At 43.0% G+C, this 24,452-nt stretch overlaps 2 protein-coding genes across 3 annotated transcripts in view; both read right to left on the minus strand.

Annotated features, from left to right (window-relative positions):
- Positions 1-891, minus strand: part of TRIM4 (tripartite motif containing 4) — a 28,738-nt gene extending 27,847 nt beyond the window's left edge. Inside the window, exon 1 of one of the 2 annotated variants that reach the window (XM_003815718.6) lies at positions 280-891. In XM_003815718.6, the coding sequence (XP_003815766.2) occupies positions 280-672 (393 nt within the window). In that variant the 5' untranslated portion in view covers positions 673-891. The remainder of the gene's footprint in view (positions 1-279) is intronic. The other variant, XM_063606002.1, reaches the window with a different exon arrangement.
- Positions 892-4,546: 3,655 nt separating this feature from the next.
- Positions 4,547-13,868, minus strand: GJC3 (gap junction protein gamma 3). Its single transcript, XM_003815735.4, has 2 exons — positions 10,123-13,868; positions 4,547-4,882 (listed from the first exon to the last, which is right to left on the minus strand). Exons 1-2 carry the CDS (start codon positions 10,901-10,903, stop codon positions 4,824-4,826), a joined length of 840 nt encoding a protein of 279 aa, XP_003815783.1. The 5' UTR covers positions 10,904-13,868; the 3' UTR covers positions 4,547-4,823.
- Positions 13,869-24,452: the final 10,584 nt, after the last annotated feature.

A 24,452-nucleotide genomic window follows, 5' to 3' on the forward strand; every position in this document is an offset into this window, starting at 1 on the left:
ACACCTTCTCAGTATGTTTTTCTTTATTATGAGCTCCCCAAGGGCCAGTTTATTGAAAATTCTGCACAATGATTGCTGAGGTTTGCACCTCCCCTCCTCTCATTCCAGTTTTAACCCTAGCTCTGAAATTCGTGTTTTGCTTAACTTCTTTGAGTTTCAGGGGCTTTTCATGCTTCCAGTAGGAATGACAGCCACTTCGTGGCTCTTTTAGGAGCATTAAGTAAACTTTATCGGGCAACACTGACAGCCCCGTCATAGTCACCGCGACGGCCAGCTCACCCGGTAGCTCTCGAAGGCCTCGTCGATGGGTGCCATGGCGTGAGTCTGGTGCTCCTGGGACTCCCTGCACACCAGGCACACTGGCCGCTGGTCGTCCTCGCAGAAGAGCCGCAGCGGCTCCCAGTGGCGGCCGCACAGGCCCGGGGGCACGGGGCCCAGGCGCCGGCGCTGCGTCTTCTCAGTCAGCCTGGCCAGGGCCCAGTTGGGTCGCAGCGCGGCGGGCGCCGATGGGTGCCGACATTCGGGGCAGGGGAACGGGCCGCCGCCCGGCGCCCAGCTGCGGTGCAGGCAGCCGCGGCAGAAGTTGTGGCCGCACTCGATGGACACCGGGTCCTGGAAATAGTCCAGGCAGATGGGGCAGGTCAACTCCTCCTGGATGTCCTCAGCTTCCATGCTGCTTCCCTGCCGCGGAGACGGAGTCCGACGTGAGGCGCGGGAGAGGCCAGCAAGCTGCGAGCGGCCGCGGGGAGGCCAGACGACTTCCGAACCGCCGCCACCGCCTCACGTAAAAGGGTACAACGCAGGTTCTCTTCCGGGGTTCAGGACCCAAAAAGAACGCGCGGACGTTGCCCGGCCTGAGCGCGCAAGACCGGAAGCTGCTGGGTATCCGCGCCGGAACCGCGAGGGGGTTGGTCCAGGCCTAGGCGCGGGGCAGGACGGGACTGGTGAGCAGCTCCTCCAAACAGCTATAGAGACCCAGAAATGCCTGTGGAAAGCTACAGAGGACTTGGGCAAGGCGTTAGAGCCGGACGTTGTGGTCCCTGGGGGAGCCAACCGGGGAGGTGCCTATGATCTTTCTTTCCAAGTTTGAGGGTTCAGGTCTGTGTTCGCCTGCTGGTTAGACCGATTTAAGTTTTAGAGTCCCAGGAGTTCTGGGCGAGCTGCAGCCTAGGGGCCTGGAAGGCCAGGAAGACTTGAAGGATCTGTGTTGGTAGGCCTGGAGTTTGGCTAACGTGGGGATGATTTGGATTCTGAGATGCAGATACATTGCCTTTTTGGTATCCAATTTGAAAAGTAGCAACCATTTTGCTATCCCAAAGAACATCCATGGAGGCTTTCAACAAATAATATGCTCACCTGTTTCAGGGAATTATCTATATCCCTTAAGTGGATTTTCGATCTTGTGTTTCTGAGGTGCTTTGCTTTTTATTCTTCCCACTTTCTTCCTTTTCTTGTGAATATTTGTTTAAAACAAAAAAAAACTCTGGACTGACAAATTTAATAGAAGCTATTTGCACAAAGAACAGTTCATGAATTGGGCAGCACTCAGAACCAAAAGAGGTTCAGAGAGCTCTGTCCAGCAGTATGACCTGCTAGCTTTTATAGGAAGCAAAGTAGAGAAATCACCTGATTAGCTAACATCTAGCTGTCTGCCTTATTTGACAATGATATGATGAGGCATTTGCCTTATTGGGGCATGGTCTGATCAGTTGGCTGTCTGTTATTTGCTGAAGCTCGGCCGTGATTGGCTGAAACCCAGCTGTTATAAAAAATAAAGTAAGTTAGGCTTCAGTTCGTTTACATACTAAGTCAGGTTGTATTTTGTTATATGGGAACTCAAGTACCAAGACAGCCTCAGGCTAATGGGCTTTTGCTTATTTAACAGATTTTTCATTCTTTTTATGTCCCAATATCAAATACTGCCTTTCCTATAATAATTTTTCTCAGTAAGTAGTATGATTAAATGATTAGAAAAAGGGGTTCTTGAGGTATCTGTTTGGGGGTTATTGATGAAAGTTCCACTGAATATTTCTAAAACATTTAAATTGGACAACTAATGAATGGATTTTCTTTGCAAATTGGAATATTCTATGGAGAAGGGATCTGGTTCTTTAATAGGGACCAAGGAGGAAGGAATACTCTTAACAGTTACTGATGTTTACCATGAGTGTTTATGGCATCTGTGTGTCTATATGTTTACCTAAGTATTGAATGAGAAGTTTCAGCATTCCTGCAAAGTATTTATTCCCCTTACAGTAGTCATTTAAATCTTTTCAGGTAAATCCCTTAAAATCCTTATGTCTTTATTCCTGCCATACCAGAGATGACCTTCCTTCTTTACTAAGTGAGGCTCCCTAATTAACAATTTTTCTCCATCACAAAATGTCTATAAGTCTGTATACCAGCCAAGGTTCATTCAGAGAAGTGGAATCACTATGTTTCTTTATGTTCGCAGGGCAAGCAGTTAAGAAGGGAAGATGAACATAAAGTAGGGAAGAGCAAGAATGAATTGGAACCTAAGACACGAGCTGGTCATTCTTTCACTGTCTCCAACTTTAAAGATATGAGTATCCTTGCTAGAGGAGCTGACACTCTTTGCCACAGGACTAGACACACACACGGCTCAGGAATCAAAAAAGGTGAAGGAAGACTCAGGGAAAAGCTTCTGCCCCATCCCAACAAGGTGAACCAGCTGATTGGTGACAAAGTAGATGAGCCGCAGTAGCACCTAGTGTCCCTGCACCACCGTTTCAAGTATAAAACTGGAGGGATGCTTCAGTTCTCCCCTTCAAGACTTACACAACCATGTCTCTGTTGGGCTATTCTAACCAGAAACAAAAGGAAAGGAAATTCTGGGAAACATAGTTTAGCTTAGCAAAGTTGATATATTACAAAATTACCACTGTCCACTCTGCATCGAGTTGACATCCATACAGACCTCTTTAAAACACACTTTCAAAATAAAGCCCACACCCTACACATAAGCTATCTCTAGAGAAATTTGAAGTCTGTTGTGCACTGAGGATAACCACAACAACAAACTGTAAACCTAGCCCAATTTCTGACTAGACTGATACCACCGAACCACCGCTATGCACTCAAGAGCACTAAAGGCCTAGCAGAAGGAAAGACACACTCATCTCCAAGCATAAAAACAATCTTTACTTCATACTGTGAAGAGAGAATTGAAAAAATAATTTAAGCAAAAAAAATACAACATGACCAACTTCTAACAGAAAGAAAAAGACGCATACAGAAAGGCAAGAAAAAACACAGTCCAAAGAGATAAAACAATCATTAGAACCAGATTCATAAGACATAGACATTAGAAATATCAGAGAATTTTAAATAACTGTGATTAATGTGATGAAGGCCCTAAGGGGAAAGGTGAACAAAATGCAAGCTCAGATGGGTGATTTTAGCAAATAGATGGAAACTATCAGGAAAAATAAAATGGAAACTATAAAAATAAAAAAATATAATAATAGAGATGAAGAATGCCCTCCATGGGCCCATTAGGAGACTCAACACAGTTGAGGAAAAAATCAGACTTGAAGGTAGGTAAATAGAAATTGCTGAAACACACACACACACACACACACACAAAAAGAGTGACAGAAACAGAACACAGCATCCAAGACTGGTGGGAAAATATCAACATCAAATCAAGAAATAGGCGCAGTGGCTCACGCCTGTAATCCCAGCACTTGGGGAGGCCAAGGCAGGCAGATCACGAGGTCAGGAGATCGAGACCATCCTAGCTAACGCAGTGAAACCCCGTCTCTAGTAAAAATTCAAAAAAATTCCCGGGCATGGTAGCAGGCACCTGTCGTCCCAGCTACTTGGGAGGCTGAGGTAAGAGAATTGCGTGAACCCGGGAGGCGGAGCTTGCAGTGAGCTGAGATCACACCACTGCACTCCAGCCTGGGCAACAGAGCAAGACTCTATCTCAAAAAAAAAAAAAAAAGTCAAGAAATAATGGCTGAGAATTTCCAAAATTTGTAAGACACCAAACCAATCCAAGGAGCTCAGAGAACACAGAGCAGGATAAATTCTTTAAAAAGAAACTAAGCTTATTGTATTCAAACTAAGCTTATTGTATTGATACCTGGTAGTTATAACTTACCAAATACACTGCCCAACATCTCCAGATGATCTATTATTTCTGAAAGTTTCCTTTATTACATTTCTTACTTCAGGGAGATATAGCCTTCGCTTCATGTTATGGTCAGTGGTGCAGTCAGTATTCTCAGAAAGAAAGTACTGGTTCCATTTTACCTCCATCTTTTGTTTCCGGTCAGAAAACCTACCATACCACCAAGTACTCCTTCTCTACACTGCCTCTGATATTTAAGTAATTTGAGAATTCTGTTGAGACTATCTCCCTTTTTTGGTATGATGAATCTGGTCCTAAATTGCATGCCAAAGACTTTGAGAACTAAACTGTAGACCCAGATCTCATGTCCCAGACTGGCCTTTTGTTACCCACACAATGAATGGGTTAAATTGCTTGGCAGGGGACAGTCCAATGACCACAACCAAGGAGGATTTCCCAGGGGGATTTTATTACTTGCGATAAGTAAGGAGGACACTGGGGAATAATTCCCCAAAGCAATGCCTCCCTGAGCAATGGTGCAAACATGGCTTTTATTAGTCTGGTTAGCTGAGTCATTGTATGTAGAGGTGGAGTCAAGGCAGCGCAGTCCCAGTTGTCGGTCATGCTGCTACATATGTCACATGTATAGAAAATGGTGAATAAGCTCCTCCTTGGACAGGATTTTAAGTATGGTGATGAGGAAAGTTGGCCAAAGTTCATCTCCAACTCAGGCATCTCTGGGTCCAACTGGTCTTTGTTTTTCCTGGGCTAAGCTTCTTCCTGGAACTTTTTAAAACAAAAATTCAAGATGTAACAGTTACAAGTGTGTAACTTTTTCACAGTGCGTACCCAAAAACCCAAGGACCCTGGGTTACACTTTAGGTGCCACCCATGTGGGACCTATCAGAAGAGTACTACAAAGGCTTTGAAAACTGAACTGACATTGGAACCACAACCCTCAGAAGGCTGGTCAAAACTTATGACTTGAACCCAAGTGGGTTAATTACCTTTTAAAACATAAATATCAACATCCTCCACCAAATTTAACCAAGACCCAGAGCATCCTAATGACATTCAAAATGTCCAGGATACAATCGATATTAATTGGCAGGTGAAGAACCAGGAAAATCTCAACTCACGTTGGGAAAAAATGTAACAGATGCAGAATGTAAGTTGCCACACATGTTGGAATTATCAAGACTATAAAGCTGCTATTCAAATGGAAAGTTTAAAAGTCTCAGAGAAGTAATAGAAAATATAAAGAATAGCCCCATGGAAATTTTAGAACGGGAAAATACAAAAACCGTCATCACATCATATCCGGGGCACATGCTGTCAACATTGCTTATCACTGTTGATGTTAACCTTGATCACCCGGCTGAGGTAGTATTTGACGGGTTTCTCCCCTGTAAAGTTATTCTTTCCCCTCCCCCTATTTTACTGTTTAGTGGGAAGTCACTATGTGCAGCCCATGCCTAAAAAGGGAGTAGTTGGTGGGCACGGTGGCTCACGCCTGTAATCCCAGCACTTTGGGAGGCTGAGTGGGTGGATCACCTGAGGTCAGGAGTTCGAGACCAGCTTGGCCGACATGGTGAAACCCCGTCTCTGCTAAAAATACAAAAATTAGCCAGGCATGGTGGTGCACGCCTGTAATCCCAGCTATTCAGGAGGCTGAGGCAGGAGAACTGCTTGAACCTGGGAGGCAGAGATTGCAGTGATCCTGCCATTGCACTCCAGCCTGGGCGACAAGAGCAAAATTCCATCTCAAAAGAAAAAAAAAGTGAGTAGTTATATTTCCCCTCCTTGCGGTGGAGTATCTACATTCTTCTGCATGAGAAATTTGTCAGTTATCTCCTATTTATTCAATTATTTATATTATGAACTCATGGATTCCTATTTTATACTTTGGGTATAATCCAATACTATGTTGTTTATTTTACTGCTCAGATTATTCCTGTGTTGGCCATTGGGAACTTTTTCAGTTGACATCTGTGTCCCTTTGACAAACTCCTGTCATTTTGTGGGGAAGAGGGAGTAGCACTTTCTTACTTTCTACCGCTACAAAATCCTCCAGTCTTATCTTGTATTTCTCTTCCCTAACCCTAAAGTCAATCATTCTCATTTCTCTAATGATAAATGATGTTAAACATCTTTTCATATGCTTTCTTATTATCTGTATATCTTCTCTGATGATTACCAAGGATGGGAAGGGTAGTAGGGGGAAAGTGGAGATGGTTAATGGGTACAAAAAATAGAATGAATAAGAATTAGTAGTTGATAGCACAACAGGGTGATTACAGTCAAAAATAATTGTACATTATAAAATAACTAGTATAATTGGATTTTTTATAACAAAGGCTGAAGGCTTGAGGTGATAAATACCCCATTTACCCTGATGTGACTATTACACATTGCATACCTGTATCAAAATACCTTGTATACCCCATAAATATATAACCTACTATGTACCCATTTAAATAAAAAAGTTTTTAAAAAAGAAATAGTGCTGAGACAATTGAATATCCACATGCAAAAGATAAAGTTTGACATTTATCTACACCATACACAAAAATTAACTCAAAACCAACCAGAGACCTAAATGTAAGAGCTGAAACTATAAAACTCTTATGGAAACATAGGCATTAATCTTTATGGCTGTGAATTAGGCAATAGTTTCTTAGGTAATACACAAAAATCATAAGCAACAAAAGAAAAAATTGGATGTTAGACTTCATTAAAATTTAAAACTTTTGTGCATCACTATCAAGAAAGTGAAAGACAATCATAGAATGGGAGAAGATATTTGGAAATCATACATACAATAAGTATCTAATACCCACAATATATAAAGAGCTCTTACAATGCAACAACAAAAATACAAAAAACTCTATTTATAAATGGGAAAAGGATTTGAATAGACATTTCTCCAAAGAAGATATACAAATAACCACTAAGCACATGGAAAATGTTCAATGTAATTAGCCATTAGGCAAGTGCAAATCAAAACTACAATGAGATACCACTTCACACCCACTAGGATGGCTAGAATTTAATAGATAAATAAAAAGTATTCCCACATTGCTGGTAGGAATGTAAAAATAGTGCAGCTGCTGTGGAAAAGAGTTTGGCAGTTCCTCAAAAGTTGAAACGTGGAGTTTCCTTATGACCCAGACATTCTATTCCTGGTTATTTACGCAAGAGAACTGACAACATGTGTTTACACAACACTAAAACTGGGGCCAGGTGTGGTGGCTCAGGACTGTTGTTCCAGCACTTTGGGAAGCTGAGGCAGGCAGATAACCTGAGGTCAGGAGTTTGAGACCAGCCTGGCCAACATGGCAAAACCCTGTCTCTACAAAAAATACAAAAATTAGCTGGGTGTGGTGGTGCGCACCTGTAGTCCCAGGTACTCAGGACGCTGAAGCAGGAGAATCGCTTGAACCCAGGAAGTGGAGGTTGCAATAAGCCAAGATCACACCACTGCACTCCAGTCTGGGTGACAGAGTGAGACTCCATCCCAAAAAAAAAAAAAAAAGTGGTACACATATGTTCATAGCAACAGTGGTCATAACAGCCAAAAAATGGAAACAACCCAAATGTCCTGAAACTGAAGAATGTATAAACAAAATGTGGTATCTCCTTAAACAAAATGTGGTATATCCTAACAGTGGAATAACACTCAACCATACAAAGGAATGTAATACTGAAACATGCCACAACATGAATGAACCTCAAGTTATGCTCAGTGAAAGAAGCCAGACATGAAAGACCACATATTGCATGATTCCATTTGTATGAAAGAGTAGGAAAACCAATAGAGACAAAACCATATGATGGTTGCATGTTTTGGGTGCTAATAAGAGTTTGAGAGTAACATGAGGGGGTAGGGTTTTTTTAAGTTGATGAAAATGTTATTAAATTGGTAGTGTTGATGGATATACAACTCTGAATATACTAAAGGCTATTTAATTGTATACTTTTGTCACTGGTAGAGGATAATGACTGCAAGTTGTCCAGGTTCTTGGCGTTTTGAACAAGGAATTGGACAAAATTCCTAGCAAAGCAAAGAAAGGATGAAGCAACAAAAGAACGAAAGCAGGGATTTATTGAAAACCAAAGTACACGCCACAGTGTGGAAGCAATCCGAGCAGCGGTTCAAGGGCCCGGATACACAATCTTCTTGGGTCCCAATACCCACTAGAAGTTTCCCTTTGGCCAGTTCATGCTTTGCAGAAAGCAACCAATCAGAGGCTAGGGAGAAGTTACGAAGTTGCAAAGGAAAACTCATCTGCAAACAGCCTGATTTGTTGGGGACAGGCAATTTCCCATCTGCTGCACAGAAAAGGTGGGGGTGTTGCAAAGGGAGTAGCCTCTGGTCCTTGTGTTACTTAGGCAAGGAAAGTTAGAGTTTTCCTTTCAATTTAGTCCTAGGAAGTTGGCGTGAAACAGCCTTAGGTTCCCTTCCTCCAGAACCTATTCTCCTGCCTCACTTTAAGTGGATAAATTATATGGTGTATGAATTATATCTCAATAAAGCTGTTTTAAAAGGGGGTGGTATAAGGAAGAATTCCAAATGATGCTATTTGCGTTTTTCCTTGGTCACTTTGGCTGGGCTCTGGCTACAGTGGATGAGGGATTCTTATGAAGCACTTGTGTAGCAGGAAGAAAAAAAATTTTTCCTAGCTATTGCCAAAGCATCCCTTGGGATCCCCTAACTTACTTGGGGATAATTTGGGATTCAGAAAGAGAAAAAAAAATAGATAACTGCCTTTGTTGAGAATTTCAGGGCAAGAGAAAACTAAGAAAACGGGGCAGCGTTCTGTTAAAAAAAAAAAAGGGATAGAACAACACTGTCCAACAGAAATGACTAAGAGACTCGAGAAGACTGATATTCAGATTGCAATTATCCGCCGAATCACACTGTGATGTCAGCCTCCCTTGCTGTTACTCCCAAATCAGCAAATCAGCAGTAGAACTCTACTGCCTTTTCTGTGTGGTATTGAGGGTTATGAACTTAAAGAGTAGGAACTTGGTCCAGCATGAGTTGCTGCAGTTCTGGAGACAATTGTAACAAGCTGCAACGAGAACTGCAGAAATGAAGAATGAGAATTGAGCAGAAATCAGAGCTATCAGTGATCAAGGGGGCCTAAGCCCCTGAATTCACAGTAATTTTCCTTAAGGATATGGCCGGGTATTTGAATAAATCTATAGATATTAGAGGACACTGACTTATATATGCTTGAAGCCCAGAGTTTCTGGCTTATGACATGTGCTGCAGGTCTGAGGGGCATTCGTTTACAAAACTTTGATGATAAGGGGAGCAGAGAATGTGGAAAAACAGAAAAGAGGTAAATGAAGCCACTGAGACAGGAAGGGGCATTATCTTCAGCAACAGGAATGCCAACAGCAGTCATCAATATTTATTGAGCAGGACAGGGGAGAGACACAGTTTAGGGAGGCTTCTCCCGGCTGACTCTTGAACCAAGCCCATAAAAATTGTGATGCTGACACCAGAAAATTCCAGTGAAAAGGCACAGTCAGGAAATGCTTTAGACTACATGGCCCAAGGGGCCCTTAGAGATCCTTCAACAGCCTCTAATTTGTCACAGACATGAATCCCCACTCACGGGATGTGGGAAAGAAGATTCAATCACAGGGTTTCCTTCAGGCAAGTCAGGTGTCTTTATAACTCTGCAAAGTAGAGAATCAAGAAGAAGCTGAGATTTTTCCTAAGTGGAGAGAGACCTAAATGGAAGTTCAGGAGGGACAACGGACTAGCACTCTTGTCCTTGTTCGCTGGAAGGAACCACCAAGTTGATGGGGATGGACATTGGGATAGATTTTGAGAGCAAGAGAGAACAAAGAAAAGGGTTGGGAGTGGCGGTCAGAACACATCTGCCTAGAACCCGGTTACCTACTTTGTAACATGCAGAAGTTGTACTTCCCAGAAAGGTGAGGGACCTGCCCCGGGAGGAGATCATCAGGACACAGACATCAGTGACAGGAAGAGAGCGTGTCCTTCTCACCTGCTTCTTGAAATTGCTCTTTGGTTTCCACCACTGGGAGGCTATCAGTTGCTTTCTTGTGTCTTCTGGTGCTCTCTGAAGTTGGGAAGTATTTAGAAGAGGAAGATTTGTGCTTCCAGGTCCTCCACCATCTCCCCAAACCCAGAAGCACAAGCTCCAAAAAGGTAAACAAGAGACAGAAACCGCTGACTCCAAACATGGTCTTTAGGAAAATGGTCTTCTCAGCGGGGCGGGACAGATTGCAGGTTATACTACCAAGGCAAGGTTCTCGGCGACATGCAAAGGAGCTGGGCATCTGGAACCCATACAGGTGGTACTGCAACCCCAGGGCTGCCCCCTCCAGGACAAGCCGAGCCCCCAGCTGAGCCACATAAGCCCAGAGCAGCCTGAGGCTTCCAGCCCCTGGGACATCTGTGTTGCCCTCCCGTCCCTGGATCAGGGTCTCCTCCTCCTTCCCCTTTCCTGATAATTCCCAGTGCCAGATCACGTGATACAGAGTGAAACCCATATAGAGGGCGCTGGGTACAGCCACCAAGATGACCTGGAAGACCCAGAAACGCAGCGGGGAGAGGGGGTGGAAGGCATCGAAGCAGGCAGCCTTGCAGCCCGGCTGCTGGGTGTGACACACGAATTCACTCTGCTCATCACCATAGACTCCAGGCCCACTGGCAGCCAGCAGCACAAGACGGAATCCCAGGAGCACGGGAAGCAAGAGGCGCCCCACGGGGGTGGAGCGCCGGCTCTCCTCCGCCAGCAGCTGCCGCAGGAACCTGCCACACATCCTGTTTTGGAGCAGAGGACAAGAGATCAGTGTTGTTCACTGTCCTTCAGAGGGAGCTCCAGTCCACCTTGTCACTCCTAATCCAAGGATCACTGAAGGCAAGCTTTTTTATTCCTCTCCAAGTATCTGACTGATTAAATACCAAGACTCTGATTGCACCTCTTTACTACTTAATGAAATCATCTATGTAAAATAATAACAGTGAGTGTGTGTGGTGTGGCTCTCTCTTCTGCCCTCCCCTTCTGTACTGCTGGAGTGGAGAGGAACTCTCAGGTTGGAGAGACCAGGGTACATCTTCATCTCTCTCTTTCCCTCCTTCCCTCCGTCTCTCTTTCCCAAAGGCTGAACGTAAGAGAGTAGACTGGGATGTTTCGTTAATTTTCCTTTGAAAGGTATTGCTTCCCCAGCTGATGGCTGCCAGGCCTGGTGCTCCTACAGCATCATCTTAAGCAAATTAGTGCTGATGCTGAGAGGGAATGTGCATTCTCTTGCTGTCTTCTTTTCTCTGCCTCCATGCCCTTGGATGATCACAGGTGTGTCTGGATGTCCTCTTCTCCCATCACAGTGGTAAAGTTGAGAGGTAGTTAGGTTATGGGGCTAGATGTGATGGATGAAATGAACAGAGCAAGCATCGAGGCTTGCTTTAGTCTGATGCTCTTAGGCCTTACAAGCTGAGGAAGAAGAGAACATTTGGAAGGTAACCCAGCAGAATTTACCAGAATTACATACTATAGGATTTGGGGCCAGAGCCAGAACTGACTAGATAGAAATTCAGATTTCGACCCCCACTTGCCGTTGTTCCTTGGGCATATTATCTCCCTCATGGTGACAGGCGACCATGATCAAGGATAAGTTTCAGAAATCCCTCTGTTCCCCAGCCAAAATACCACAATGCTACAAGCCCAAGTTCACCATCTCTATATTTGTCCTAATCAGCTGCCTTCCCCAATGCCCAGCAGCTGTTTCAAACCGTCCCCATTTAGCCTAAATTCTCACTCATCTGGTTACCCTCACACTCAGAAGACCATGTGGTATGGTCTGAATGATGATCAAGATGCATATGCTAGAACCTAATACAGTAGTCCCCCCTCTTATCTGCGATTTCACTTTCTACAGTTTCAGTTACCCACAGTCAACAGAGGTCCAAAAATATTAAATGGAAAATTCCAGAAATACAAAATTAATGTTTTAAATTGTGTGCTGTTCTGAGTAGCACTATGAAATCTCACACCATCCCACCCAGGATGTGAATCATCCCTTTGTCCAGGGTATCCACGCTGTAGACGCTCCTTGCTGGTTTGTGACTTAATCGCCATTTTTGGTTATCAGATCAACTATCAGTACTCGTTCAAGTAACTCTTATTTTACTTAAGAATAGCCCCAAAAAGCAAGAGTAGTGATGCCGGCATATTGTTACAATTGTTCCAGTTGTTCTATTTCTTTTTTTTTTTTTTTTTTTTGAGACGGACTCTCGCTCTGTCACCAGGCTGGAGTGCACTGGCACGATCTTGGCTCACTGCAATCTCTGCCTCCCAGGTTCAAGCGATTCCCCTGCCTCAGCCTGCTGAGTAGCTGAGACTATAGGGGCGCACCACCACACCGGGCTAATTTTTTGTATTTTAGTAGAAACAGGGTCACTATGTTGGCCAGGATGGTCTCAATCTCCTGACCTTGTGATCCACCTGCCTCGGCCTCCCAAAGTGCTGGGATTACAGGCATGAGCCACCATGCCCAGCCACAATTGTTCTATTTTCTTAGTAGTTATTGTTGTTAATCTCTTACTGTGCTAATTTGTAATTAAACTTTATCATAGGGATGTACATATGGGAAAAAAAACATAGTATATATGGAGTTTGGTACTATCCACAATTTCAGGCATCCACTGGAGGTCTTGGAACATATCTCCCACAGATAAGGTGGAAGTGCTGTACTCAGTGTGATAGTATTAAGAGGTGGAAAGGTGGAAGTGCTGTACTCAGTGTGATAGTATTAAGAGGTGGAGCCCTTACCAAGTGTCTTAGTCCATTTTGTGTTGCCACAAAGGAGAACCTGAGGCTGGGTGATTTATAAAGAGGTTTATTTGACTTACAGCTCTGCAGCCTGCACATCTGCTTAGCTTCTGTTGAGGGTTTCCATACTGTGTCAAAACATGGCAGGGAAGGTCAAAGGGGAAGAGGGACCAAACCCAAGGGGCATCCTGGCTTTACAACAACCCACTCTTGAGGGAACTAATCCATTCCCTCGAGAATGAATCCAGTTTCACAGAAGCAATAACCCACTCACTGCCACAAGAATGGCACCAAGTTATTCATGAGGAATCTGCCCCCAGGACCCAAACACCTCCCCCTAGACCCCACCTCCCAACACCATCAAACTATAGGGATTAAATTTCAACATGAGATTTGGTGGGAACAAACAAACCGTATCAAACCAGAGGTGATTAAGCCTTGAGGAAAGAACCTTCATGAATGAGATTAGTGCTCTTATAAAAGATGCTCCAGGGAGCCCCTCCATCCCTTCCCACTGTGTGAGGATACACAAGAGGTGCCATCTAAGAGGAACAAGCCCTTGCCAGACACTGAATCTGCTGGTGCCTGGATCGTGGACTTCTCAGCCTCCAGAACTTTGAGAAATAAATATCTCTTATTTATGAATTACCCTCTCTAAGGTATTTTGTTATAGCAGCCCAAACAGACGAAGACACCACGAAAACCTCTTACTCCAAAGAGAAAATAGAGACACTGATGTGAAACCCCACAGATACTACTTTCTCTTATCTTAATATTTACTTCCTTTTCTAACATTGTAGAGAAAGAAGTGGACCTACAGTTATCCAAGTTTACTCTGCCTTCCAAATCTGTGTCCTTGGGTCTCATCTTTCCTGCTTCTTCAAGGATTTGTTCCCCAAATTATCTTCCCTGTAATTTGGACTTCCCCTGTGGTCTCAGTCAGAAGGATGGGTTGAGATGAGTCCCAGGGACAATTCTAAGGATCTCAATTGACCAGAGAAATATGTCATCATTCACCAACTGCAAGACACTATATTTTGAGCCATTAAGAGTCAGAGTTTGAGTTCATCTAGGTTGGTCACGCATCCTCCCTCAACCAGCCCCATCTGTGAGGATACCTGCAGCCCTGCCCCATCTTGTAAGTCTAGGGGGGGTGTCCCTGGATTTATGGGAAGCATCCCCAGGGCTCTGAGGGTTTCTGTCCTTCCTGTCTTGAGAGTTATCAGACTAGATGATCATTAGGTAAATTCTCAAGTCTTGCTGTCAGCCTTGTTTTATTTCGAAGTGCAGGTCCAGCACCTTCTAAACACATTTCCGTCACATTTCCAGCAGACGTGGAATTTCACACAGGGTGGGTCTGACATATTTCAAGGGTCAGGGATTCAAATCATTTCCACAGGCCGTATCTAGTGTCCCCTTTCTTTCTGTCTCTCCCATTCCCACCCCAGGCCCATGAAGAGACACCTAAATCCTCTCAGAGGCTCTCAGAACAAAGCTGAGGTCTCCAGAGCTCACCACAGAGCTTTGGGGTTTTGGAAAGGAGAGAGGGGCAACAGTAGAACAAAAGGACCTGCCCAGGGCCCCTTGATTTGGAGCTCTCATATCTAACCCTAAGCACCCTTCCTTGTCATTCACCTGCCTTCACCTGCAGCTGTTATCGCCAACACAATGCTTATGTCCCATGCTTTCAGGGCCTTCTGGAGGGTTCAGAGAAAACTGTGCTTTCTGTCCCAAAGTCTGCATACCAAAGGGACCTCCCTATATGATAGCTTCCTACCCCCTTACCCCCTGCTTTTCAGGGACCCTGTGGTCTCTCCGATCTGGTCCAGCTGTCCCCAGCTCACCTTTCTCTTTCCCTAAGACCCACATCCTCCTCTCATCAACAAGTCTGCAGCTTTGCCCCACGGTGGACAGGGCCCCCAGGTCAAACTTCAGGACCTAGAGAGCTGAGGCTGAGAAGGAGGGGGAGATGTACCAAAGCCCCCAGCTCAGCATTGTTGGAAAAGCTCGGCTGAAGGGACACCCCTGTTTCTGAGTAGAGAAACAGCTTGCAAATAAAGTTGTCTGGGAGGTAGTAGAATTGGAGCTCTGTCAGGATTTTAGTCAGTGAAGCAACACCTGTGAGCTCAAGAGTTGGGAGAGGAAGGAAAGGCCAGGGTTTGGAGAAATTTTCTAATATCCAAACAGATTTTGAAATTCCATCATGATTTTGGTGTGAATTTTTCTTATCATCTCTTGGGAGAAAATGTCCAGGATTCTGTTGGTGGCAGAATCCATGTCAAAGAGTTAAGGTATGAGGGAGGGAATGCCCACCCCATCTGGCCTGGAATACCTTCTAGATGCTTTTATCCAGTGTGGCAACAGAGCAGCAACACTGGCATCACCAGGCATGCAGAATCTCGGGCCGTATCCCAGGCCTCCTAAGTCATATCTGAATTTTGATAATATCCTCAGGTATGATCATGTGAGAGTTGGAGAAGCCTCTCGAGAACCCAGAGCAGCCCCCCTACCACCACCACCACCACGAGGCCCTGAGCCAGCTCAGTGGCTCTCTGTCCCTGCACTCACCCAGTGGCTTTCAGCAGAAGCATTCACAACAGGGGAGAGGAGTCCTCAGGCTGGAGACTGTGGGGTCCCACTCTTCCCTGGCCCAGCCTCCTGCCACCACCCACTTCTTTTCCCTCCCCTTTTCATTCCTGGCAGCCTTCATGAAGGGGAAAAGAATTGCAGCTGGAGCAGCAGCAGGCCTGCTGTTAAAGAATGAGTTCTGCAGAATAACCAACCCTCTGTTGTTGAGAGTAAGGGGTGTTTTCAAAGTGAACTGAAACAGGGATTTTCAGATCATCTGAAGGGGGAGCAATGGCTTCATTGTGTTTCCAGCACTGGGGCATGAAGGCAATGACAGGTAGAATAAAACCCCCCTGCTCTCCTGCCCAAAGTAGCTGAAGCACAAGCTTACCCACAGAAGAATGTGTGTGTGCACGTATGTATAAGTGTGAGTGTGTATTTGTATGTCTTTGTGTGTTTGTGTGTGTTTGCTTCATTTCCTCAGGCAGCCTTCATCCCAGAATTTGTGGTGATTTCGGGATGTCCTCTCCTCTTGGATGGGAGAATAGCACAGACTCCCCGCGACAGCATGATGGGAATCTGCTCCAAGTCCCTTCAGGAATCCAGAGAACCCAGACCCCTCTCCATCAGGCCCAGGGAGAACTGTGACGCCTGTCCCCATGGCCATTCCTAGCCCCACTGCTAGAGCCAGGAATCTCTCCAGAGATACCGCCAAGAATGGGAAGCAGCAAAGTGAGGAGAGTAACTCACAGGGCTGAGGAGTGTGCAGAGAGGGACTGGTCTCCTGTGTTCGAAGTGACAGTGCTCAGGGTCAATGCTGGACTCTTCACAGAGGAGATGCCAGAGGCAACCTCATGTATTAGTCCATTTTCACGCTGCTAATGAAGACATACCTGAAACTGGGCAATTTACAAAAGAAAGATGTTCAGTGGACTTACAGTTCCACGTGGCTGAGGAAGCCTCACAATCATGGTGAAGGCAAGGAGGAGCAAGTCATATCTCACATGGATGGCAGCAGGCCAAGAGAGAGCTTGTGCAGAAAAAAAAACCTATGAAAACATCAGATCTCCTGAGACTTATTCACTATCACGAGAACAGCACAGGAAAGACCTGCCCCCATGATTCAATTACTTCCTACCAGGTCCCTCCCACAACATGTGGAAATTCATGATGAGATTCGGGTGGGGACACAGCCAAACCATGTCACCTCGGTTCCAGATACTGCCCCTCACTAAGGCATGAGGCTCAGTCACAATAGTCCTTTCTATTCACGAGAACAACCACTTCTTGGGTGCAAAACATCCTCATAACCCAGGACTGAAACAGACGTCCGCCACCCAAAATCCTATTCCCAGATGGCCTTCCTTTCCTCAGACCCTCTCCAGGACTCTAGTACCTTCTTGTCCAAAATATCTGCTGCCAGCAATTGGCTCTGCAGGACTGTGGTCCCTGCAGCAGCTAAGATGTCCTAATTCTCTGGTGCTCTCCATGGATTCAAGGAGGGGGTCTTGAGAACATTCTCCAGCCAGTGAAGCTTCTTGACTGAAAGGGGACTATCCTAAGTGCCTCTGGGAAACCTTGCAACCTTCCTATGATTCCCAGAATGGAGCAGCCTGCAGAGCATCCTAAGAGAAACTAAGGTCCAAAGAGAAATTTTCTTCACACCTCTCTCTAAAGCAAAGGAAAAAAATAGCACAAAATAGCATATCAAAAAAGCATCTTACTAAAATTATATTGAGAGCTTATACAAATTATAAGATAATTCTAAGTGCACCGGTACGTAAACTTAGCAAAGACATGAAAAGACCATTCATAGAAAAGGTTATTCAAAGCCTGTAAATGTTTAGTCCAGGTAGGAATCAAAGAAATAGTAAAATAGTGATGAAATACTATTTTTATCCACTTGTCACAGACTAGTTTTGTGTAAAGTGATCATATCACACTATTTTTTTTTTTTTTGAGATGGAATCTCGCTGTGTCACCCAAGCTGGAGTGCAGTGGCGCAATCTCAGCTCACTGCAACCTCCACCTCCCAGGTTCAAGTGATTCTCCTGCCTCAGCCTCCCGAGTAGCTGGGACTATAGGCACATGCCACCATGCCCGGCTAATTCTTATATTTTTAGTAGAGATGGGGTTTCACCATGTTGGCCAGGCTGGTCTCAAACTCTTGGCCTCAAGTGACCTACCCACCTCAGCGTCCCAAAGTGCTGGGATTACAGGCTGAGCCACTGCGCCCGGCCGTATCACACTTTATAACCTGGGCATGCAGGCCAATTCCAACGTCTTCCATTCATCTGCTGATGGTCTTAAGATTCCAAGGGCAGCACCCTTAGCCCTTGCTCTTGGGGAGAAGAACTCACAGCACACCTCTCTCCAAAAAGATCTTCTCTCTTGGCTGGTCAAAGTGCAGTGCTGTTTTCAACCAATTTATCACAACCAGTTACAAATGTCTTTGTTCCTTCTCTACTCCCACTGCTTCACTCAACTAGCCTAAAAAAAGAAAATAAATTTAAAAAAAAAAACAAAGATATCTTCTCTCCAAAGTTAATTCTCTCTCCCTGTGATTTCCAACAACTCTGCCATTTTATACAAACTTTGATGTGGGTGTAGATTTTAAGAGTAGCTTAACCTTTATTTATTTATTTATTTATTTGCTTTTCCTTTGAATTGCTGCATCTCAGACCAGCAAATCACTTTGGAATATGATATGTGTTGTATTTCCTAAACATTGCATCTCGAAATCCCAATCAAAATTTCCAGTTTAACATCCTGTTTGACAAACATTATTCAGTGCTTAATAAATGATGGATTTTTTTTTTTTTTTTTGAGTCAGGGTCTCACTTTGTCACCCAGCTGTAGAGCAGTGGTATGAACACGGCTCACTGCAGCTTCAATTTCCCAGGCTCAAGTGATCCTCCCACCTCAGCCCCCCAAACAGCTGAGACTACAGGTGTGCACCATCATGCCCAGCTAAGTTTTGTAGTTTTTGTAGAGACAGGGTTTCTCCACATTGCCCAGGCTTGTCTAGAACTCCTGGCCTCAAGCGATCTGCCCACCTTGACCTCCCAAAGTGCTGGGATTACAAGTGTGAGCCACCATGCCCAGCCTTGAGTTAATTTCTGTGTATGTTGTGAGGTAATCTCATTCTTTTGCATGTGCATATCCAGTTGTCCCAGCACAATTTGTTGAAATGACTGTTCTTTCCTGACTGAATTGTCTTGACACTCTTATCAAAAATAAATTGGCCATAAATTTAAGAATTTGCTTCCCAGCTTTCAATTCTATTCCACTGATTGAATTTATGTTTGTGTATATTGTTCTTCTTTTTCAATATTTTTTATCTACTTTGGGTCTTTTGTAATTCTGTTTGAATTTTAGGATCTGTTTGTCTATTTCTTCAAAAAAGGAAACTGGAATTTTTATAAGGATTGCAATGAATTTTTTAATCAATTTGAGAGCACCACCATGTTAACAACATTAAATCTTCTAATCCATAAGCATGGAATATCTATTATTTATGTTTTCTTTAATTTCTTTCAACAATGTCTTGAAGTTTTCTGTGTAGAAGCCTGGCACTTCCTTGATTACATTTATTTCTAAGTATTTTGTTCTTCTTTATGCTATTGTAAATTGAATTGTTTTCTCATTCTCCTTTTTGTATTGTTTATTGCTAGTGTATAGAAATAGAATTGATTTTAATATACTCATCTTGTATACTGTGATGTGGCTGAACTAATTTACTAATTATAGTAAGCTGTTGTGGGTTCCTTAGGATTTTCTCTACACAAGATTATGTCATTTTCAAACAAAGTTTTATTTCTTCCTTTCTAATCTAGATGTCTTTTTTTCTTGCCTAATTGCCCTAAATAGAACCGCCAGTACTAGCTAGAGGTGTTGTTGAATAGGTGTGATAAGATCACACATCCTTCTCTTGTTCCTTCTTCTAGGAGGAAAGCTTTCAGTTTTGTATATGTCTTTTATGTTTACCTATGTCATTACCTTTGCAACTGTTCTTTATTTCTTCATATGGACTCTTACTAGCATTCTTTCATTTCAGTCTGTAGGACTTCTCTTAGTATTTTCTGTAGGGCAGTTATGCTAACAATAAATTCTCTCAGTTTTTATTATCTAGAATTGTCTCAATTCCTCCTTCATTTTTGAAGGATACTTTTGCTGGTTGTAGAATCCTTGACTGACAGCCCTTTTCTTTCTGCATTTTGAGTATATCGTTCCACTGTCTTCTGGCCTCCATGGTTTTGAGGAGATATCAGCTGTTAAACTTATTGAGGATCCTTTGTCCTTAATGAGTTGCTTTTCTCTTGCTACTTTCAAGATTCTCTCTTAAGTTGTTGTTGTTTTATCTGGTCTTTGGCTTTTGACAGTTTGATCATCATGTACCTAAGTATGGATGTCTTTGAGTTTATCCTACTTGGAGTTTGTTGATAGCAAATGTGATGCATTTGCAACCGTATATTTTCTCCATGGAAACACTATTTTCTATTAGCCATCTCCACAGATCCCTGAAGGTCAAGGCCCTTTGGCCATAATTTCAACCTTCCTGATTATTATAATAATAATAACTACTTTGCTTCTGATTACTAAATGCTGCCAAATAGCTTCTGCTGATTCAGAATCCTATCATTCCTATTGCTATTAGGGAACCAGTATATCCAGTATATAAGGGCATCTGCTGTCAGCCTCTGTCTACAGAGGATGAACACTACTGAGATTCTTACAGCTTCTAAACTCCTCATCACCAGCACATTCATTATTTCTTTGATGAAAATGAGTATTATCCAGGACTTCCCAAGGAATAGAGTCTGGTGGTGGATTTTCCAATCTTTTGTTATAGATCTATTCTCCCACATCCATTTCTCTGAGAACTGTGAACCCTTTACTCACAATTTTCCATATGAGTTCTGACATCTCAACTTTATTAATAGAAGCTCTTGTTGTTTTCCAGCTTTCCAAAAGCCACCCCAGTATCATTTCATATCAACCTCCTAAGAATAAACTTGCTAGGGTGTTAAATCCTGTGTCCCATAAGAATGCCCTATATTGACAAACTCCTACATCCAGCTTTCTATTTTTAGTCCCCTCCCTTTGATCCAGGATCTTCAGAATCTTCTCTCTGATTTATTTTCCTTGCTCCTGATGACACATGTTGTCCAAGCCTTGAAGCTCCTTTAGTATCTAATCCATCCCTCTCCTTAGTAAGTCAAGTACTTCCCCAGTTGGGCCATGCTAAGATTTGATTTTTGTTATGGGTCTAGTGGCCAAAGGGGGAGGTGCAACACATCCTGATGGGAGCCAGCATTTCCTTACAATGAATTTGTCTAGTGTAAGACTTTTGCAAGGTTTTCAAGCAAGAGTGGGCCTCTATCTTCCAATAAAAAGTGTGAGCCACTTCTGCAGGTCCAAATGGTCCAGAATAATCTGATGATCCAAGGACCTCAAAGGGCATCTACCTAATATCACCATCCCACATCTCAGGGTCTTATTCTTTCCTATTGAGGTCCTGGTTTTGGTACTAGAAACTTCCCTAGGCTGAAAAATTTGAACTTCTCTGTAGTTGTGCCACTCTTAAAGTTAAATATTCAGCCTGGTCTCTCTGCCTTCAGGCAACGAGAGATAAGGGTCTCTTTAAATGTTGCCAAGAAGGCATTGTAACTCTTATATTTTGCTTTAAATTGATTACTTATTGTCCTGAGCCTTTCATTTTTTTCTCTTTAAGGCATCACTGAAGCTCAGTAATAGCCACCTAATTCCATAGTCCTTTATTTTATTTTATTTTGTTTTATTTTATTTTTGAGACAGAGTCTCACTCTTATCACCCAGGCTGGAGTGCAATGGCGCGATCTCAGTTCACTGCAACCTCCGCTAAGTGATTCTCCTGCCCCAGCCTCCCAAGTAGCTGGGATTCCAGGTGCCCGCCACCATGCCTGGCTAATTTTTGACTTTTTAGTAGAGACGGGGTTTCACCATGTTGGCCAGGCTGGTCTTGAACTCCTGACCTCAGATGATCCACCTGCCTCAGCCTCCCAAAGTGCTAAGATTACAGGCGTGAGCCACCACACCTGGCTCCATAGCCCTTATACTTGCAATTTGTCTTATATCTCTTAAATGCCAGACACATTGCATCAGCCAGTGAATCTAATTCCACCTGTGTCCTAGCCTAGTTATTCCGAGTAAAAGTCTTAACACTTGCACTGCTAAAGCAAGTCAGAAACTATGCCTGCCATCAACATGGCTGTCCCCCTTGCCAGAGGGCTGACAAGTAACCCAGCCCTAGAATCCCATTCTTATGTTGTGCTTCCTAGGACCGCTCCTGGTACCCACTGTCTTAGGTTTGATTCCTTAGAAGCAGAACTTAAAAGAGACTTGAATACATGTGATTTTTTAGGTTGGACTCACCAGTAAAAATCTCTAAGGAAATAGAGGAAGCAGAAAAGGTAATGTAAAAAAAAAAAAAAACTGTGCAAAATGTGATCTCAGGTAAGGTTTGAACTTGATCTTGTCCACAGGGGACCCTGAAGCATAAATCATACCACAGATTTTATCCACTTAAGGTAAAAGGGCTGTTCTTTTGTACTCCAATAACATTCAGTCATTGGCATTGGGATGCCATCGGGGAGAGGAAGAAATCATATTATCCCAGGTGAAGCCATCTCTTTTTTTTATTTTTATTTTTTTTGTTTGAGATGGAGTCTCACTCTGTCACCTAGGCTGGAGTGCAGTGGCGTGATCTCGGCTTACTGCAAGCTCCGCCTCCCCGGTTCACGCCATTCTCCTGCCTCAGCCTCCCGAGTAGCTGGGACTACAGGCGCCCGCCACCATGCCCGGCTAATTGTTTGTCTTTTTAGTAGAGACAGGGTTTCACCGTGTTAGTCAGGATGGTCTTGATCTCCTGACCTCGTGATCCGCCTGCCTTGGCCTCCCAAAGTGCTGCGATTACAGGCGTGAGCCACCATGCCCGGCCAAGCCATCTGTTTAGAAAAGGAGAGAGTTCATGAGCCAATAATAGCCACCATTAACAACAGCCTGTGAGTGGGCATGCCAGCCCAGAAAAGGACATCTAGACAGGTCACCAACAGTAGATAAGAATGACAGTAGCTTTCTTGTTGGAAACAATATAAGCTAGAAGACAGTGGAAAAACATGTTTAAAGTAATCAAAGGAATAAATTGCCAATGTAGAATTATATACCCAGCAAAAATATTTTTCAGGCCAGGTACGGTGGCTTACACCTGTAATCTTAGCACTTTGGGAGGCTGAGGTGGGCAGATTGCTTAAGCTTGGGAATTCAAGACCAGCCTGGGCAACATGGTGAAACCCCGTCTCTACAAACAAAAAAATACAAAAATTATCCAGGTGTGGTGGCACACGCCTGTAGTCCAGCTACTTGGGAGGCTGAGGTGGGAGGACAGCTTGAGCCTGGGAGGTGGAGTTTGCAGTAAGCTATGATCACATCACTGCACTCCAGCCTGGGTGACAGAGGGAGACCCTATCTCAAAAATATTTTTTTTCAAAAGCTGAGGCAAAATTAAAACTTTTTAAGATATATAACAGTTGGAAGAATTCATCTCCAGAGTGAATGAAAAAACATATATGCACCATGATAAATGGTAAAGGAAGTCCTTTGAGCTAGAAGAATTTGAAACCAGATAGAAACCTGAATCTACGTTAGAGAATAAAGAACACCAGAAGTGGTAACTATGAGGGTAAATATAAAGATTATTTTTGTTATTATTTAAATCGTTTTAAAGATAATTGATAAAGATAATTAACAAGGACAAACTTAAGAGAATATAGATGATAGTCGTGAAAAGGCACTTCACAGAAGAAATCCAAATGGCCAATGGACAAATGAAACGTTTCCAGAGTCAACCCTTCCCTACTTTATCTCTAAAGATAAAGACAAAGATAATCTTTCGCTTAAAGCGAAAAGATAACAATGTATTATGGGGTTTATAGCATATATTGAGGTAAGATATATGGTAACAATTATATAAAAGCCAGGAGGGAAGAAATGGGAGTATACTGTAAGGTTCTTACAATGTGTGAAGAGTGCTAAAATATCAATTGAAGTAGACTAGTAACATGAAGATATAAACCATAAGCCTAAAATAACCCAAAAAGGGTTATAGTTAATAATACAAACATGGAGGCAAAAATAAAATTATATATAAATATATGCTCAATCCAACAGAAGGTAGAAAAAGAGGAAAGGGGGAACAGATCAAGCAAATGGCACAAATAGAAAACAAATAGCAACATGAGAGGTTTAAACCTAACCATACAAATCATCACATTAAATATAAATGATCTAACCATTCCAATTTATAGGCAGAGATTAACATATTAACTTACAAAGCAAGACCTAACAGTATGCTGCCCAAAGATAACTCACTTTAATTATAAAGGTACAAGGTTAAAAGTAAAATAATGGAAAAATATACCATGCTAACACTAATCAAAAGTAACCTACAGTGACTATATTAATATCAAAGTAGATTTCGGAGCAAAAAATATTACCAGAGATAAAGAAGATATTTGATTGTTACAAATGAGTCCATTTATCAAATCCTAAATGTTTACACACGTAATAACAGAGCTTCAAAATACGTACAGCAAAAATTAATAGAAATACATGGAGAAATAGACAAATTCACAAAATAGTTAAGGAGCCAACACCCATCTCTCAAAAATTGATAGGACAAGTAGACAGAAAATCAGTAAACAAATAGAAGGCTTGAACAATACTATAAGCCAAATTGACCTAATCAACAAAATTGACAATAGAACATTCTACGCAACAATACGTTCTTGTCAAGAGCACACAGAACATCTACCAAGATAGATCATGTTCTACACCATAAAATAAGCCTGGATACATGTAAAAGGATTTAAGTGATACAAAATATGTCTTTGATCACAATGGAATTAATAGGGATGGTTTCAGTGCATATATAT

This window comes from Pan paniscus, chromosome 6 (genome assembly GCF_029289425.2).
Source record: "Pan paniscus chromosome 6, NHGRI_mPanPan1-v2.0_pri, whole genome shotgun sequence".
In the NCBI taxonomy this organism is placed as follows: Eukaryota; Metazoa; Chordata; class Mammalia; order Primates; family Hominidae; genus Pan; species Pan paniscus.

What these genes read in the sequence shown, in the direction of transcription:
- GJC3 (XM_003815735.4), bottom strand. Translation starts at nt 10,903, where the DNA reads ATGTGTGGCAGGTTCCTGCGGCAGCTGCTGGCGGAGGAGAGCCGGCGC. An exon ending in AGAGCAATTTCAAGAAGCAG is followed by an intron (nt 4,883 to 10,122) that starts GTGAGAAGGACA and finishes TGTTTTAAAAAG; the next exon opens with TTCCAGGAAGAAGCTTAGCC.